This window comes from Eulemur rufifrons, chromosome 15 (genome assembly GCF_041146395.1).
Source record: "Eulemur rufifrons isolate Redbay chromosome 15, OSU_ERuf_1, whole genome shotgun sequence".
Taxonomy (NCBI): Eukaryota; Metazoa; Chordata; class Mammalia; order Primates; family Lemuridae; genus Eulemur; species Eulemur rufifrons.
This window is the reverse complement of record NC_090997.1, coordinates 98,812,938-98,830,394: the sequence shown is the minus strand read 5'-3', so window position 1 is coordinate 98,830,394 and position 17,457 is coordinate 98,812,938. Positions and strand designations below refer to the sequence as shown.

General features: G+C 36.3%; 1 protein-coding gene across 1 annotated transcript in view; it reads left to right on the top strand.

Annotated features, from left to right (window-relative positions):
- Positions 1 to 14,277: 14,277 nt before the first annotated feature.
- NOX3 (NADPH oxidase 3) overlaps positions 14,278 to 17,457 on the top strand; it is a 52,999-nt gene continuing 49,819 nt past the window's right edge. Inside the window, exons 1-4 of the mRNA XM_069488627.1 lie at positions 14,278 to 14,325; positions 14,949 to 15,044; positions 15,158 to 15,268; positions 16,544 to 16,628. Of these exons, the coding sequence (XP_069344728.1) occupies positions 14,278 to 14,325; positions 14,949 to 15,044; positions 15,158 to 15,268; positions 16,544 to 16,628 (340 nt within the window). The remainder of the gene's footprint in view (positions 14,326 to 14,948; positions 15,045 to 15,157; positions 15,269 to 16,543; positions 16,629 to 17,457) is intronic.

The following is a 17,457-nucleotide window of genomic DNA, read 5'->3' as shown; positions in this document are numbered from 1 at the left end:
ATGAAATCACAGAAAAATCCCTGAGGATGCAGGGGAAGACACATAATTTGTACATAAAATCAACAGCAAAACATAGGTCAAGAGATGGATTTGAATAAGAATCATGAAGATAATACTAAGAATTATAATAGCAAACATAGCTCAGAATTACGTGCCTTTTATACATACTCCTATTCATGGACATGAAGTGCTTTAAAATTTATCACTTTTCTTAAAAGCTGCAACATATTTCTTGTGCTTATCTCCTTGGATACGTGTGTGGCAGTTTCTTTAAGGCAGGTACCTGGCAGAGGAAGTACTAGGTGGTCAGGTGTACAAATACCCAAATCAACTGCATACTCCAGATGGTTTTCCAAAGTAGTTATAACAATTAACACTCCCACCAGCGGGTTATAAGAGTTCCTTTTCCCTTATCTCCACAACTCAGTACAGTCTGGCATCTTAATTTTTGCCAATCAGATGAGTAAGAAAGCATACTTTCTTCTGTTAGCATTATTTCTCTGATTATTAATAAACTTAATTTTCCTTTTATATATGTATTGACCAATTTTGTTTCCTCATCTCAGAGTTGCCCAGTTTTATTTGTCTGATTTCCTAGAGGGTTCTTTGTACTTTTTTTATGGATTTCTACAATTTTCTTATATCTTCCTTATATTAAAGATAATACACTGGTAATTCTGGACCAGTTTTATATGTTTAAACATTTTCTCTAAGTTTTCACATTATTTTAACTACATATTGTTTACTATTATGTGTATTAGAATTTTAATTTTGATGTGGTCATATCTATAAATCTCCTTGGGAGTTGTGCTTTTTATACCTTGCTCAAGACATTCTTTTCTACTCTCACATGATAAATTTGTTTTTTACCTTTCTGCATTTAATCCCCCACAGAATTGATTTGTATGTGGTGTGAGGAAGGCACCTAATTATATTTTTTACCATATTGAAAGCCATTTATCACTTCACCTTAACATGGACTGAATATTTTCTCATCTGTTCCCTGTGTTGCAATCTTTAATATAAGTTCTCTGATAGGATGAATCTACTTCAAGACATTATATAGTGTACAAGCAATTTATTCTTATCCCAAAACCACATATTTTTGTGTTAAATTCTATATATTTTTATATTAAGCTTTATATTATGTCTGGGTACTTAATAGGACCATTGTCCCTTCTTTGCTTTTGTCTATTACTTTTGTTTAATTTTGTTTTGGAATCATCTTAGGTATTTTTGTACTTTTTACTTTTTCATAATAATTTTGTAATACAAAAATATAGTGGTGGTATTACAATTGTATTGAATTTAAAGACTGATTTGAAGAAAAATGGCATTTTTATGATTATGAATCTCCCCATTCATGAAAATGGTATATCTCTAGATTACCTTAAGTCTATTTCAATGTTTTTTAATAAAGCTTTATGAGTTTCTCCGTGAGAGTTTAAAGTTTAAAGTTAACATCTTTTGTTAACTTTATTACTGGGTACCTTATAAATTTTGTTTCCATTGTAAATTGGATTTACTAATTGATTATGTTTTAGAAATAGGAAACCTATTAATGTCTACATTATTCTTTATATCGTAACTTTCCTAAAATCTTTAAATAATTATAATATGTTGTCAGTTGATTCTTTTGGATCATGTATTTAGATGATCATTTGCAGTCTATCTTTTTCTTTACAATTCTATACATTGTAGTTCTATTTCTTGTCTTGTTGATTAGGTCTATGAGAACAACATTGGATGATTACAAGGAACATCCCTGCCTTATGCAGTCCTTTACTGGGAATGTTTTAAAATTCTATCATTAGGCATGAGGTTTAATATAGCTTTTTGTTAGATGTTTTTCTTTAGCATAAGAACTTAACCTTCTATTCCTAGTTTATTAAGAGTGTTTATCATAAATGAGTACTGGTTTTATACAACGATTTTCTCCATCTAGTAAAATGGTCGTATAGATTTTTATCTGAATTTGCTAATTTAGTGAATAAAACTTAGAGATGTTCCTAATATTTAAGAAATCCTTGCATTCCTCAAATAAATACTAGTTGGTCCTAACAAATTTTTCTATATACCCTTATACTCAGGTTGGTACTATTTTACTTAGGTATTTTATATCAAGTTTCAAAACAAATTGTCTATAATTTTATTTCCTTATATTTTCCTTTTCTAGTTTGACCATCAAAATTATACTAGCATGGAATTGTTTTTATGATAGAGATCTCTTGTGAAGTTTTCATAAAACTCTCTCTTGCAAAACTACCTGGACCTGTTGTCTGAACACTGGCTTGGGAAAGGACAAGGTAAACTTCTGATTATCAATCCATTTCTTTAATCATTACTGTTATACTCAGTCTTCTAATCATTTAGATGGCATTTACCCAACTTACTGTCTATGCACTGTTTTGCTTTGTACTGAACTCTGCCTATATTAAAATTTTTATATGTAAGGTCCTCTCTCAGTCTTAAGGAAAACCCAATAGTACAGTTCTACCTTCCGTGGGACATTACCATTGCCTCTTCCAAGACCCTAGAATTTTTACTGGTTATGAACCATTTTTACATTAATTTGTAGCTCCATGTTTCATCACCTTTCAGTATAAATTTAGGGTCCCAACTCTCAAGGCAATTCTATTTCCTTCCACGATAAGGAATGAATCATTCTCTTCCAATCTTACAAGCCTTTTCCATCCCTATTGATAAAGCAGTGATTTTACAGCTTGCTCCTCTAGGCAGGAGACCTGATATCATTTCTTGGGTATGCCTGGGCCACCTTCTTCTAATTTTCCATCCTGGAATCCCTATGCATCACTACTGTTTTGCTTACCCTCATCATTTGAGTACCTAGAATTTTCCATTTTTGTGATAAATATAATTATGTATTTCTTTTTTGTAATTATTTTTTATAGAGACAGGGTCTCACTTTTTGCCCAGATCTTGAACTCCTGGCCTAAAGTGATCCTCCCACTTCAGCCTTCCAAAGCGCTGAGATTACGGGCAGGAGCCACAGCACCCAGCCTTATTTCTTATTATTTAAAAATATTATAGCTAGCATTTCTATGTATTTTAAGTAGTAGTGGAGCTCCCTGCATCTATTCAGGCTACAGTCATGACCAGAAGTCTCAAAAAGTAAACTTCTACAGAGATGTTCACATAGTCCAGAAAATCCAGGTGAAATCTGGATGCTTTCTTCATCCAGATATTTTGGTATTTGTAAACATCTGAATAATTGACCAAATTTTTCATCTGGAAACTCAAGTTCATGCAGATATATATCTAGTTTAATTTCTGGTAGGCATTTCAAAAGATTTTTAAACATTTAATCTATGTTCTGTAATATTTTGACCTTGAGCATGACACTTAAGCTCTCAGTGACTCGATGGGAATGCTTTATTGCCTTCTAGATAATGTGACTTTAACTAATGCATAAATGCACCCTTTAAAGCCTACTAGAACCTACAAGTTTGAAACCTATTTCTCTGGGTGTCCATCAAGCATGTTTTAGGGGCACTGTCTTATCAGTTCATTATTTAGTCAATTGTTCTGAAGGAGACTTTGAGTTTTTTCAAGTGCCTTTGCATTTAAGTTACCAAGTTCCTCAAACTTAGTCCCCATCTCTTCTTAAAAGTTTAATTTTTTAAGAGAAAGAATTGTATCTTTTCAACACTTTCTTCTGCTATGTCTTAAACATATCTTAACACAATGAAACGAGATACTTAAAAATTAAATTTATCACTTGGCAATTTGATTTGCAGGCTAAAGAGAGCAAAGTTTTACAAATGGAATACTTTTAAATAAATCATAATTAATTAACTATGCAAATATATCAAATAAATTTGGATACATAGTTATATGACTAATTACAGTTCAGAAAGGTTAGAAATTGTAATACTATTTTTTAGCTTGGTTAATATAATATTATAATTGGGGTTGCTTTGATCATTGGGAATGTCAGAGACAATAATTTTTCAAGCTCGCAGATTTTGAAATCATATGGTTATGAGTATTAGCAGCTTAATATAAAATGTGGTGCTGTCCACAAAGTTAAAAGGAATTAGTTTTGTCATAATAAGCTATATTAATTTAATTAGTTGTGTATATGGCTATATTTTTTATTTGAAAATGAAAGCAGAGCCATAGTTAATAGATCTAGTTCCTGAAAGAGAAAAAAGAACGCTTTGATATTTGAAATAATTCCATAGGAAAAAAGTTTTGCCTCCATAGATTTTATTATTTCATGCTGTAGATTTTTAAAATGCCCCTTAATTCATGTTTTCTTTCAGTAAGCATCTCTGTGGGGCTCAGCAATGTGTTAGGAGCTACCACTCCCGAGTCAACCCTCTGCTCCTGGTCTCTGGCAAGGGCCCGACTTTGCCTGCTGGCTGCCGGGCTCCCTCCCTGCGGCCCATCCTCCACCCTGACACCCAGGCCATCTTCTGATACAGCCATCTGGGACCGGTCCCCCTATGTATCATACTCCTAGAGGGCCTAACATCTCTATAGTGGCAGACCCAAACTGGGCGGGGCGGGGGGGGGGTGGTCCATGAGCCTTTTCCAGCCAATAGATGTGTTTCTTGGGCTCACACTATGATTTTAGTTTTGTTTTTGTTTTAATTTAAAGTTGTTGCCAAATTAAAAGGTAAAGACATTTTATATAAAATTCTGGAAATCTGACTGCCCTTCAAAAATTAAAAAGATATCACAATGTTGGCTAAGCAGAGGCCACCGCCTTTAGACGAGGTGGTCACTATGGCCAGTTGGTCGGCAGCAGGCACCTCCCACCCCCTTGACTCATTGACAGTGGCTGCCTAGATTCTGAGTCCGTGGTCCCTGAGTGGGGGCTCAGATCCAAATTTATTATTTTTCCTACAAGGCTGTGGTAGGTCAAATTGTGGTCCCCAAAAGATATGTCTACCGGGAAACTCAAAATGTGATCTTATTTGAAAATAAGGGTCTTTGCAGATATAATTAAGGTATCTTGAGGCGAGATCATCGTGGATTAGGGTGGGCCTTAAATATGATAAGTGTCCTTATGAGAAACAGAGAAAGGGAAGATTCGGAGACACAGAGAGAAGTAGGCCACATGAAGGAACACAGGCCAGAGCTGGAATTACGCAGCCCTGGCCAAGGATTGCCAGAGGCCACCAGAGGTTCCAAGAGGGATTCTGTCGTAGAGCTTCCAGAGGGAACCAACCCTCCCAACACCTTGATTTTGGACTTCTGACCTCCACAACTGCCAGGGAATAAAATCTGTTGTAGGAAGGGGTCAGCTATGGGGCAATTTGTAATGGCAGCCCTGACCGGGGGCTGCCTCTCCCGTCTCCTCTGGCCTGCCCTGTCTTCACCTTCGACCTCTGTCTGCATGCTTGTAGTTCCCTCACATCCACGTGGTTTTGTGACTCTGTTTTTGCAACTGCTGTTCCCCCTGCGGGGAAGACTCCCCACATTTCTTTCTTCCTGGTCAAACTGGGAATCTTTGCTGCAGGCTTGCAGCTTCCTTGTCTCCCAAGCTGAGCAGATTGCTGCCCCCAGCGGCACAGATGTCCCTTGAACTACCGCAACTCCTTTTAGCACTCTCCACACCTGCCTGAAACTGTTTCAGGGGAGGAAACCTTACAGAGGTCATATTTGAACTGATCGTTGAAAGGACTTAAGTTTACGAGGCTTGGGACTGTTCATTTTATATGTCAATTTGGCTTAGCTATGTTGCCCTGTTGTTGGGTCAAAAAGCAGTCTAGATGTTACCATGAAGGTGTTTTTTTTAAGATGTGATTGACAGAGTGAAGCAGATTAGCCTCCATAATGTGGGTGATTCTCACAATCAGTTGAAAGCCTTAATAGCAAAGACTGAGGTTCCTCCAAGTAGAAGGAATTCTCCTCGAGACCACAATGTGGAAACCCTGCCTGAGCTTCCAGCCTGCTGCACTGTGGGATTCAGACTCAAGACTGCGATGTCAACTCTTTCCCAACTTTCCAGCCTGCTGGTCTTCCCTACAGATTTCAAACTTGCCAGACCCCATAATATATTGTAACAGAGGTAAAAGTCTGGAAAAGGGCAATGAAATGTTTTACGAGTTTCTCTTTAAAACCCCCCACCCTTTTTGGGAATCAAACCTGCATTCCTTCCCAAGGCCGATAATCAAGGGGGCAGAAAAATGTTCTCTGCTGTTTGTTTTCTAGTATCTTAAACCACAGGAGATGGCTCAACGGAATTGTCCAGACAAGGATCACAAGATTATCATCCCTGGAGATAAGGTACACCAACAGAAACCACCAATTATAGTTAAACGATAGCCTGAAGCCACTATGCGCGACATTGGTCATGTAGACATGAGCCCAACAGCCAAAATCCCTCTTTAAAAAGTCCCATTTTTCTCCTTAAAAGCAAGATGGTAGTCGTTTGAGATGCTAGTCTGCTGCCCTCCCCATTTGCTGACAAATTAATAAACTGCTCTTTCCTTTTCTTCAAACCACTTATCATCATTCCTTGTTCTCACTGATTCAGCTTTGGGGACAAGTATCAGACTTTTGGTAACAGTGTGTGACAATTCCTTACAATAAGTAAGTGTGTGTGTGTGTGTGTGTGTGTTTATCCCGTTGGTTCTGTTTCTCTGGAGAACCATGACTACTAATATAAGGCAGAAAAGAAAAGGAAGAGCATTTCAGAAAGAAGGAACAAAATACAGACATGCTGGTGACTGGTTCATAGGATGTGCTGGGATATGGAAAGAGACAAAGCAGAAGTTGAACCTCAGGGCCAGCCTCTCATGGGAGTCATTTCAGACACAATAGTGTTTGTGAAATGAGGGGGGAAAATGGAAGAATATACAGAAGGGGGAAAAAGAGAGGGTTAAAGATAGCCTTGATGCTTCTACATCAGAATGGCCATTTTTTTCCTTTCTGTAGCTTTTTTGAACTCTGCATCTCCTTGCCCACCCACAAATCTGGATAGTCCAGAAATACTCAGGAGCCATGTGGGTTTAGCTTTCCACAAAACTTATTTTCCCTTGGCCTAACTTGTGATTTTCATAATGTATCCAATTTCTTCCCTTTTTCCACCCTCCATATCTTCCTTGTATCACTTTGAGCCAGATATGTATGAGATGTGGTCAATGAACGTGAGGACAGGTTGTCTCAGTGCAGAGATTTAGTTTAATGGAGGAGGTAAGAATCAGGATTGGTCAAAAAATTAAATATTATCAAACTTGGAAAAAATGTTCAGGTCAGCAAGATCTACTTATACAGTGTGGAGAGGCAGAAAAATAGGAAGATGCCAAGAGAACTGTTGGGTATTTTGCAATCATATATGATTACAAGAACTAAGTCATAGTTTGATCAAGTGGTTTTGACAAAAGCCAAATTACACATTGCACCACCTCTTGTCAATCACCTTGACAAGAAATCTTATCTCTTATGACAATAATATCATACCAAGAAAATCCCTTGCAATTAAGTAAATATTAATTGTAGGCAAAGTAGTATAGTAGCTTATGCCTAGGCTAGCTCTACTAAGGGAAACATTCAGGGAGGTGTCTGAAAAGATTTTGTACCACTAACACAGAATGAGATAGGGACATTGAAATAAAAGTTATACACAAAAAGGCTGAAGTGCCAAGTACAGATTGGTTTATTCATGCCCAGTATGAATTAATGGTACCAAATGCTGTGTAGCTGTAATGCCTCACTGTTGAGTCCATCAGCCTCACCTTCTGGAGATTTTGAACTGAAAGACTGAAGATAGACAGGGGCTGTATCTATTGTAGCACCTATAGCTTCAAATGACACTTTAATTGGCTGGGTGAGACCACATGGAGAGGAATGTGGGAGTAGAACAAAGCATCAAAAGCAACTATAGACCAAGATACCTGATTTTCAACGTATTTACAGGAATTCATTGCTCTCGATAAAGATCCATTTTCTAAAAAGCACTCTAATGTGAGTTCTGGGCAATTATTTTGTTTCCTTCTGTTGGCCAAAAGAATTGCTAAAAACATAGCAATGGGAAAAATAAATTTTAATTTTAAATTATTCACCAGTAACAAGCCAATTCTTCAGGACAATTGTCCTATTAAATTGTATTCTTTTATTGGGAAAATTCATATTCTACGTACAAACTTTTAAACATTTGACATAAAACCTACTTTCTCTCAAGAGCTAGGTCGTTAGTGAGGGAGGGCAGAGTAGCAGCAGATGACTGAACCATTCTTTACATGAGACTGAAACCCAGCTTAATGGCTCCAGTCATTCTGAATAACATTTTTTCTTTATTGGTTTAAGTTAATCAGCTAGGCCACCATAAAATGCCACTAGCTCTGGATGCCAATCAAAACAGAATCATTCATGCAGATAAGGGAAGTTGTCCTCTGTAATTGTCACCATGCGTCTGTGCGTCTGTCTTAAAAGCAACATGGCCAGGCAGGCAGACCACAGGACTAGGGGTCAGGCACAATGGGCTTGCAACTCAGATGTGGTTTTACTCACTAGGAGATCTTAATGGAGTGAAGTAGCCTCTTTGCATCTCCACATCCTCCTCATCTACAAAACAGTTCTTATCGTACCATCCTAATGGGTCTTCAAGACATGCCTGGCAGCCGGGAGGCCGTCAGAAATATCCATTCTCCAGGCTTTGGGAGATTCTTCCTATTAGCATTTCCCAGACTCCATCATTTAGGACCCAGGCTCCCAAAGTGAGCTCTCAGGAGATAGTTTTTGCTAATTCTTTCAGCCCTGCCCACTGTAGACCACAAAGATATAAAAACACAGGGGTAATGAGTGATATACAGAAATACCCAGTGGACTTGAACACCCAGCTCTAGTCTCATTTCTCCATATGATTAAGCCTAATCCCCTAACCTCCCTGCTCTCTGCTTACTCCCTTCGGAAATGAGAAAATCACTCTGCATGATCCCTATCATTTCCTTCTGTTCTTGAGAGTCATGATTCTAGGCAAATTTGATTCAAAATATGGGACTCTGCAAACCATCTCTAAAAAAATAGTACCAGGTCTTTTTGTATGTACATGTCCTGTGTTATAGGATGACAGTTATACTGATGGCTGTGGACAGGTTTGTTTTATCCCATTTTGCCAGTTTCTTGTGTAGTACATATGGAATATTTATAGAAATCTTGTTATGGTACTGAGAAAACATACCCCTTTTGTGTGTTTACATTCTTTCTTCTGTTTTCCATCTTTTAAAATTGTGTATTGTTTTGGTTCAGCTTCCCGATGGGCCTTTGTCAACAAAATGAATCTTTAAAATAGTAATAATGCAAACATTGATAGCTGAGTAGAACAGTAACAAATTATACATGAGATGACAAATGAGCAGTGAATCGTTTCATCCTGGAAGAGAGATATCACGGAACCTGGTGAGTGACATTGGCATCCCTCAGTACAAATGTGCAATGCTTTCTCCAGCTGGTATTTTCATATCTGGTGGTTTTACTTAAAAAAAAAAAAAAAATACTAAACCTTTGTTTGATTTTCCCGTTCTTTTCTGAACTTTGATCAAACAATTCCACAGTGTGGCAAACTGGCTTATAAAGTACTAGAAGGATGAAAAGTAAACTTTCCAGCTTGTCTAAACGGATCATGGAAACAGAACATTTCAGTAGCTGTTCATTTGCTTTCTTGTTTGCTACCAGAAAATTCATGGCTGTTACAAGAAATATTTATTCGTAGGAAGCTTGTTTTATGTTATTTCACCTATCGCCTGTCTATTAAATCAAATGGATGTAATTCACCGTTGGAATCTGAGGAGCCTTGCCCCGCAGCACGCGGTGATATAAAGCTGGGGGAGGGGCGAGTGCACCGCCTGAAAGAGCAACAGGAAAAGATGGTTGGAAATGCTCTCCTCATCACAAATATGTGTCTTCAATATTTAGTTGTTGTGGCAGGAAAACGCCAACAAATACATGAACTGTAAACCATCTGGCTTGAAATATGTTCAAATATGAATGTTCATCTTGAAAAATGAAATCTATGGAATTCTGGCATCCACTTTGACTTTTGAGAGATGAACAGCTTGGATATGCAAAGAAGGGATTTCTAGACTAGCCTTCTTAAACTTTAAATTTTCCTGAACTCAGAAGTTAATGATTCACTGCCTAAAAAGGAAAACTTCCCTTTCACTTTTAAACTTTAATGAAAACCATTGACTGCTTGGAAATCCCTGCAACTGCATCTATGCAGGGATTTGTACAGAATTGTCTGTGTGTCGAGAAGCAGAGAAACGAATGTGGTTCTGTATTTAATATTTAACATTTACAGAGTCCCAATGTATGCTAGACACAATATAAAACATTTAAAGAGCATGATAATCCTGGCTTTCGCCAAATTTCTAAATCAAAAAGTTAAAACTGGCAATATAGGAGATTTTGAACTGTGCCACTTAGTTTGGAGTAAGAAAGGATAAATTAGTCACTCTGTTCTCTTATGTACTGGGATCCTCAGGTATCCGTGCCCTGCAAGAAGCATCTCTCCAAATGACTACAAGGGTTTTAGAGGACTTAAATGGAAAGAAGAAATGTGTTGCAAATATAAGTGAGCAATGAGGAAGACGAGGTCAGAAGAATGAAAAACATAAACAAAGCTCAGAAGTTCTGGGTTTAGCAGACCAGACCAGAAGTGACCACAAGAAGAGGACTAGAGGCAGGGGTATTTTTTCCTTGTTGTTTGATGTTTTTGGAGCATTAAAATGATTTTTTGAGAGACTCAGAAATTCAAACTTAATTTCCTCCTTCTCTTCTTCACACTATATATTTTTGACAAACTCCAGCTTAATCCACCTCCTCTGAAGAATTCTCCCCATAGTAAGTCCCTCACCTGGATCTCTCCACGCTACAGGAGCACCAGGTGTGCCCTCATCTTTAAATAATTTTTTAGTTATTGCACACATACCTGTCACCACCCAAATGCACCATCATAAGCTTCTAAATATAGAAGCCAAACTTCTAATACCCGGTGTGCCCGGGATTGTGTGATGCATGCAATGGTCTCAAAGCATTCATTGGAGATTGTAAGACTTGGATGAATGAATGAATCATGCCCCAGGTGGAGGAAAAAGGCTTAACTGGGTAATGTTAACTAAGTTTGTGACACAAGCCATTTTAAAATGATGTTAAGAGAACAAAATGTTTCCTGAAATAAAAACACTATATACTTAATTCAGCAAAAGTTAAGATATTTTAAATTTATTTAAATTTAATTAAATCTTACTTAAAAATAAGATATATTTTAATGCAAGGACTTTCATAACTTTTTTCTGCTTTTCCTTTAAAAAATGAAATTTATCCAACATATGATTTATCCAATATAATTGTGTAATTATCACAGTAAATGCTCCTCAAAATAAGGCATGTAAAGATTTGGGGTTATATGTGTTTTTATGTGTATATATATTGGGTTTTTTCTTTCTTTTTTCATCCATTTTTACTTTATACTTAGATGTTTATAAATACTTTTAGAAAAAGTGAAAAATAAATCACATTTTAGAAATAAGGATGGAACATGTAAAGATTAATTTTTAAACCTAAACCTTTAAATTTTATTTTTACTGTAGTATTAGAAATATTGTAAGCAGTTAACAGAAAAAGTGACCATACATTATTGTTCAGCAATAAATAGCTCCCATTTGTAATACTGTATGAAGAGTACAGAAGGCTAGAAAACTTCAACTCATCCTCACACTCACGAATCTAAAATAGAAGAGATCGTCTAAAATTCTAGATGTATTCTCTCTGAATTAATTTTTATAACCCAGCTGAATAAGGCCTCTAAGATATGTAAATCCTAAACACTTCCGAAATAACAAATCATTTCATTGTGGAAGATTATTGGCTTAAAGAAATGAATATAAAGACTTTACATCTTTATATTGCTCACGGTGAAAGAAGCGACCAAAGATATTTTACCAACTGCACTCTAATCTCAGGTTAATGCTGCCAAAATACCTGTGCTTTTGTATATTTCTAGAGGGGAAAATTCCCAAAAAAGAATATCTTTTTCTAAGAAGAAGTAAATTCATTAAATATTTTACTGTCCAGTCTAAGACTTCTTCAGAAGAGGCATCATCTTGCTTCAGTGTGAGTGTGTATGAATGTGTTTATGAGTGTGTGTGTGTGTGTGTGTGTGTGTGTCAGGAGAACTGGAGGTGGAGAAGGAACAAGACTGACTCTGTGAGGCAGGAATTATAATTAGTCCCATTTAACAAATGTGCAATATGAGACTCAAAAGAGGTAACTCACAGTCAAGGCTGGGTGGCAAGTCCAAAGCTCATCTGTTCATCGAAATGCTTTCCCAGGGTTGTCAGGAGGCAGAGGGAGCAAGGGGGAAGCACGGTCAGAGCCTTTATTGTGGCTTTTGTGGGAAGAAAGTCACAAAGCTTAGGACTGGACAGTTTGAATAATTTTGGCAGGCCCTGGGGTATAGAGGTGGTCGGTCCCTAATTGTCCAGTACCTGGCCTTGGGTGACTTAGGGCAGGGGGAATGTTGGCTCTCTTAGAGTTTGACAAGAGAGGTGGCTGGGAGTGTGGACTCAGGATTCTTTGGTTTAATATAATGCTCACAGTCAAGTTGTCTGCTGTCACTGGGAATTAGCCAACTACCCTAACTTGGGCAGCTCCTCTCCAAGACTGCAAGACCCCAAGATACCAAAGCATCACAAAATGTAGGGGGGAAAATGTGATTAATACAATAGGATAATTTATTTATCCTTTTTTTTTTTTTCTTTTTTGAGATAGAGTCTCGCTATGTTGCCCAGGCTAGACTTGAACTCCTGGGCTCAAGGAATCCCCTCACCTCGGCTTCCATGCAGCTGGGATCACAGGTGTGAGCCACCATGCCTGACCCACTTTTCTGTAATTCATTAGCATTATGTGGAGATAGTACATTTAATCACTTGTAACAACATATTTATTTATAATTAATAAATTAAATTAATTTCTATAACTTAAGTGTGTCCAATTTGTAAAGACATATTAACAGTTTATATCTGTACATTGCATATACTTTGATACACAAATCCATAAATAAATATTTCATAAAGGAAGTGATATAAAGTAATGGTTAAAAATGAAGATGCTAAAGTCAGAGAGAACTGGATTCAAGTCCCAGCTACTCCCACTGCAAGTTACTGTATGTGAACTTGTTTCCACCTTTCTGTAACAGGGCTTGTAATATCTACCCAACAGAGTCAATGTATGATTTAGTTGGACAATATTTGAAAAATCCTTAACGTGGTGCCTGGATAAATATAGGTCAATGAATACTCACAATTCTTATTCTTACCAGGTTTTTTAAATTTTTTAATTCTTTTAGGACAACTAAACAGATCCTCCACATGAAAACATAGAAAGCTCAGGCAATTATCCAAATGATTTGAATCTCCTCCTATTTTCATCTTAATTGTCTAAAAATTTTAAATAAAATATTTGGGTCAGAACTAGCCAGAAAATTTCTTCAACTGGGACAATTTTGCCTACCAGAGTGTGGAGTCATAGTCATATTTAACAATTATGACTTACACAAAAATCAGAGAGGGACCAGGCTACCATGCAAGCACTCCTGGGATCACTAGGGATGAAAGGATATTCTCCCTTGCCTCATGGGTGTATTAAGTGGGATTAGATAAAAAAGAGAGAGATTTACTCCATCAATCCTACCCAAAAAAGTTCATTTTTTATAGTAACACTTTTAGATTCATGAGTTTTCTGTGTTATTTTTAGAATCATTTTTTTTCTTCCCATCTCTCGAAGACTGTTTAATTCATATTTATTTAGCCCTCACACTATGTCTTCTATCGAGAGCTTTTTTGAAGACAAGGGAAAAGGAAGTAAAGAAGTAAAAATAAACAAAGTAGAGAAAGCTTGAGAGCAAGTGCTTTGCTGTATGCAGCCTTCAGCAGTCAGGTTATTTCTCAAATTTACATAAAGACTTATTATCATCTTGACTGCAATCATGTAGAAAATGAATGGGGTATAAAGTACATGAGCACAATTTAATAAAACCAGCTTTCTTTTATTATAAAATCTTTGAAGAAAAGAATCATTAGACAGAGACTTGCCTTGTATTTACCCAGGTCATGAGGCATGTCAGCTTGGTGATGTGCCCCTGGCAAGAAGTCCTTAATTAGAAATTCCTCGAGAGCTGCTCCCAGTAGGTGCTTCCTAAGACAAAAAGACAAAATAATTTAGTACGGAAGCCCTTACTAACCCAACATCCAGGCTCCGGTGAATGAAAGGAATAACCTGCTGACAGCAAAAGAGACTAGTGTCATGATGGGGTGCTGGATTTTGCATGAGGGTCTCACCATCGTATTAGTAGTAAGTATCATTTTTATTATTCACCTTTAAATATATAGATTGAATAGTCTTTGATTTTTAGGGTAACTAGTATAGGAATGCTAAATAGCTTGAAGTATTACTCTAGTCAAAAGACTAAAACTTGTTAGAAAACATTCGGTTGATATATTTAATTTACCCTTATAGAATCATGCAAAGTTGTTTTCCAATTGAGTTCATTTTTAATTATTTTTAAAGTCAAGTGGTTTGTTTTTGCATAATGTATGAATGTTTCTCTAAATCAAATGAAGTCTTTGAATTAGACTATGAAATTGGAATTTTTCTAGAGTACTCTCTGAGTTGTTTTTAGAGATTTCCTCCTTCTTGACAACATTGTCAAGCAATGTTGATTGAGAAGGTTTTGCAATTTCATTAAATTACTTAAAATTGAGTCATATGTGTTTAAAATCTTTTTTATAAAGTTAACAATTTCTTACCATTATAATCACTGTTAAAAACTAGTCTATGAGAAATAAATATATGGAGTAATTCTGATTGATATTGAGAAGTTCTTCATTTCACTTTAAAAGAAGAACCCCGATGATTTTGAACAGAAGAAAAGGTTGAAGATAGTATTGATTGGTTCTCTTTTTGTTCTACTCTAGCTCTCATGGCTGGGAGTGAATTTGTATCTGTTTATTGATACATTCTGCTGGTATGAAGAGGAGGAGTCTTTCCATTACACACGAGCTATTTTGGGTGTAAGTACAGTTGGTGATTTAACATTATTGTTTCAGAAAACAAAATGCATTTTATTTTCCCTGGCATCCTTGTTTTCACTGTATCTCTTTTTTGTGTCTTTACCTGTGGACAGTCAACACTGGCTTGGGCACGAGCATCTGCACTGTGCCTGAATTTTAACTGCACACTAATTCTACTACCTGTCAGTCGGAACCTCATTTCATTCATTAGAGGAACAAGCATCGTAAGTCCTAAAATCTTTGAAATAATTTTAGTTGTTGTCACTTCCTAATATAAGTGCCATTGAAAACAAACATGTACTTTACTATGATGTTCCCAGTAATCCTGTTAAAACTTAGGTTTGTTTATTTGTAAGACAGAAAAGAATGGCTAAAACTGAACATCAGTAACCTGCCCGTCTGATTTGACTTTTGCTTTTGCCATTGACTTCTAACATAACATTGGACTCATTGCACAATCCTTTCCTGATGCACTTGCTCCATTGAAGGAAGCATTATAACAGCTTGAACTATTACCATTTTTGATTGAGAGAAGACAATTAAGCAGTTGAGAAAAGTGCCACTCAGGCAACATCAGAGTTCTCACCCCCAAAAAGCACAATGACAGTATACAGACTTTAGAGGGTAGATTTTAACACCTACATTCCTAATTGTATTGACTTCACTGTTTGGGGTACTTACCTGCGCTTCCAGTCAAATAGAATAACACACAGAAAATGAGACCCTCATTAAACTTTACCAGATAAAATAATTTATTACATAAGCATACAGCATTTTATTGCTCTTCACTTTATTGTACTTTGAAGATATTTAATTTTTTTCAAATTAAATGTTTGAGGCAAACTTGAGTCAAGCAAATCTATTGGCACCATTTGTCCAATAGCATGTTCTCACTTTCTGTCTCCATGTCAGTATTTTTTAACAATTTTTTTTAAATTAAGGTAGGTACTTTTTAGTGCAAACATAACTTTTTATATGCACTGGGAAACAAAGTAATTCGTGTGATTCACTTTATTGCAATATTTGCTTTATTGTGGTGGTCTAGAAAAGAACCCGCAATGTCTCCGAGGTATGCCCATATAAAATCGCCATTGTGATTTTATTAATATTTACATATGGATGCATATTGTGCTTTTCTTTGCGTAATAAGGAATAATTTACAGACTCCTTAAACTACATAGATGAGGATGATGGCTATCACCTTTCATTTTCTAAACAAAGAGGCTGTGTGAGATGTGGATATTAGCAGGTTTATTTAAGAGTTTTAAGTTATAGCCAGAGAACAACTAATTCGATCATTTTTGAGTTGAAACTTCGGCAAAGCAAGTAATAACCTTTTGTTTTGCCAGTTTGACTAGTGTTCACTAACTTTTGTATCACGTAGCCTCATTTTAAGTAATTTAGAGGCAAAGCCTGAGTCCTAATCTCTTAACTCTTATAACACTGTTATCACTGTGATTTTTCCCTAAATCAGGCTTTTGTTGTCGTTGTTACTCCAGTGCTGCAGAGGACCATGGAGAAGGCAATTAGACAAAAACCTCAAATTTCACAAACTGATTGCCTATGGGATAGCTGTTAATGCAAGTAAGTACTTATTCATTGCTTGATGGATTTCACTATCTTTAATGTTTAACTTTATAGTTTTGTTTTAATTGCACCTCGCCCCAAGTCTCACCCTTAGGTAAAAGAAATCTTTGCCCTTCATCTGGCCATGTAAACCTTATACAAATGAATTTTAAAATTTTCAAAGTATACTCCTAATATATGAGTTTTCCCCTACCAAGACCTCAATTTGTCAAAGAGAAGTTGGTGAAACTTCATTGTCACTTGTGAATAGTTGAGCTTGTTGATAATACAATGATAAATATCCACTTGAAAAATGAACACTTTGTTATTCAATATAATTCACAATGAAAATAAAATTGACCTATGCTCAAAATCTCATTCACAGTCGTAGGGAAATGACTATCACAGGCAGTAAAAAGAAAGAGATAAAAAATGATCATGTGAACAAGGTTCTGAATAGTATTGAACTAAAGAATATAAAAGGATCTTGAAAAGATACGAATGAAGCTTTATAGACACACAAAGTGTTATTGTTATTATTATATTTCTAATTTAAGAGGAAGGCACTAGAATTAGCATCCAAGGCCAAGGTTAAACTCTGGTGGGGAAGAAAGGAACGGGGCAATGATCAACTGGCTGGTGGTTTTGCTGGAAAACAAAGACATTGAAATAAAAGGCTATCTGAACAATAAAGAGTTATGATTCAGGACTGTTTCTCTCAGACTAATTTAACTATAAAATGTTCTCATTTGTTTTTATCCTCTCATGCATAAAAAATAGCAGAGTAAAAGGAACACTCAAAACAAATGTGAATTTAATTAAGCAACAAGACATGACAGACGGTGCC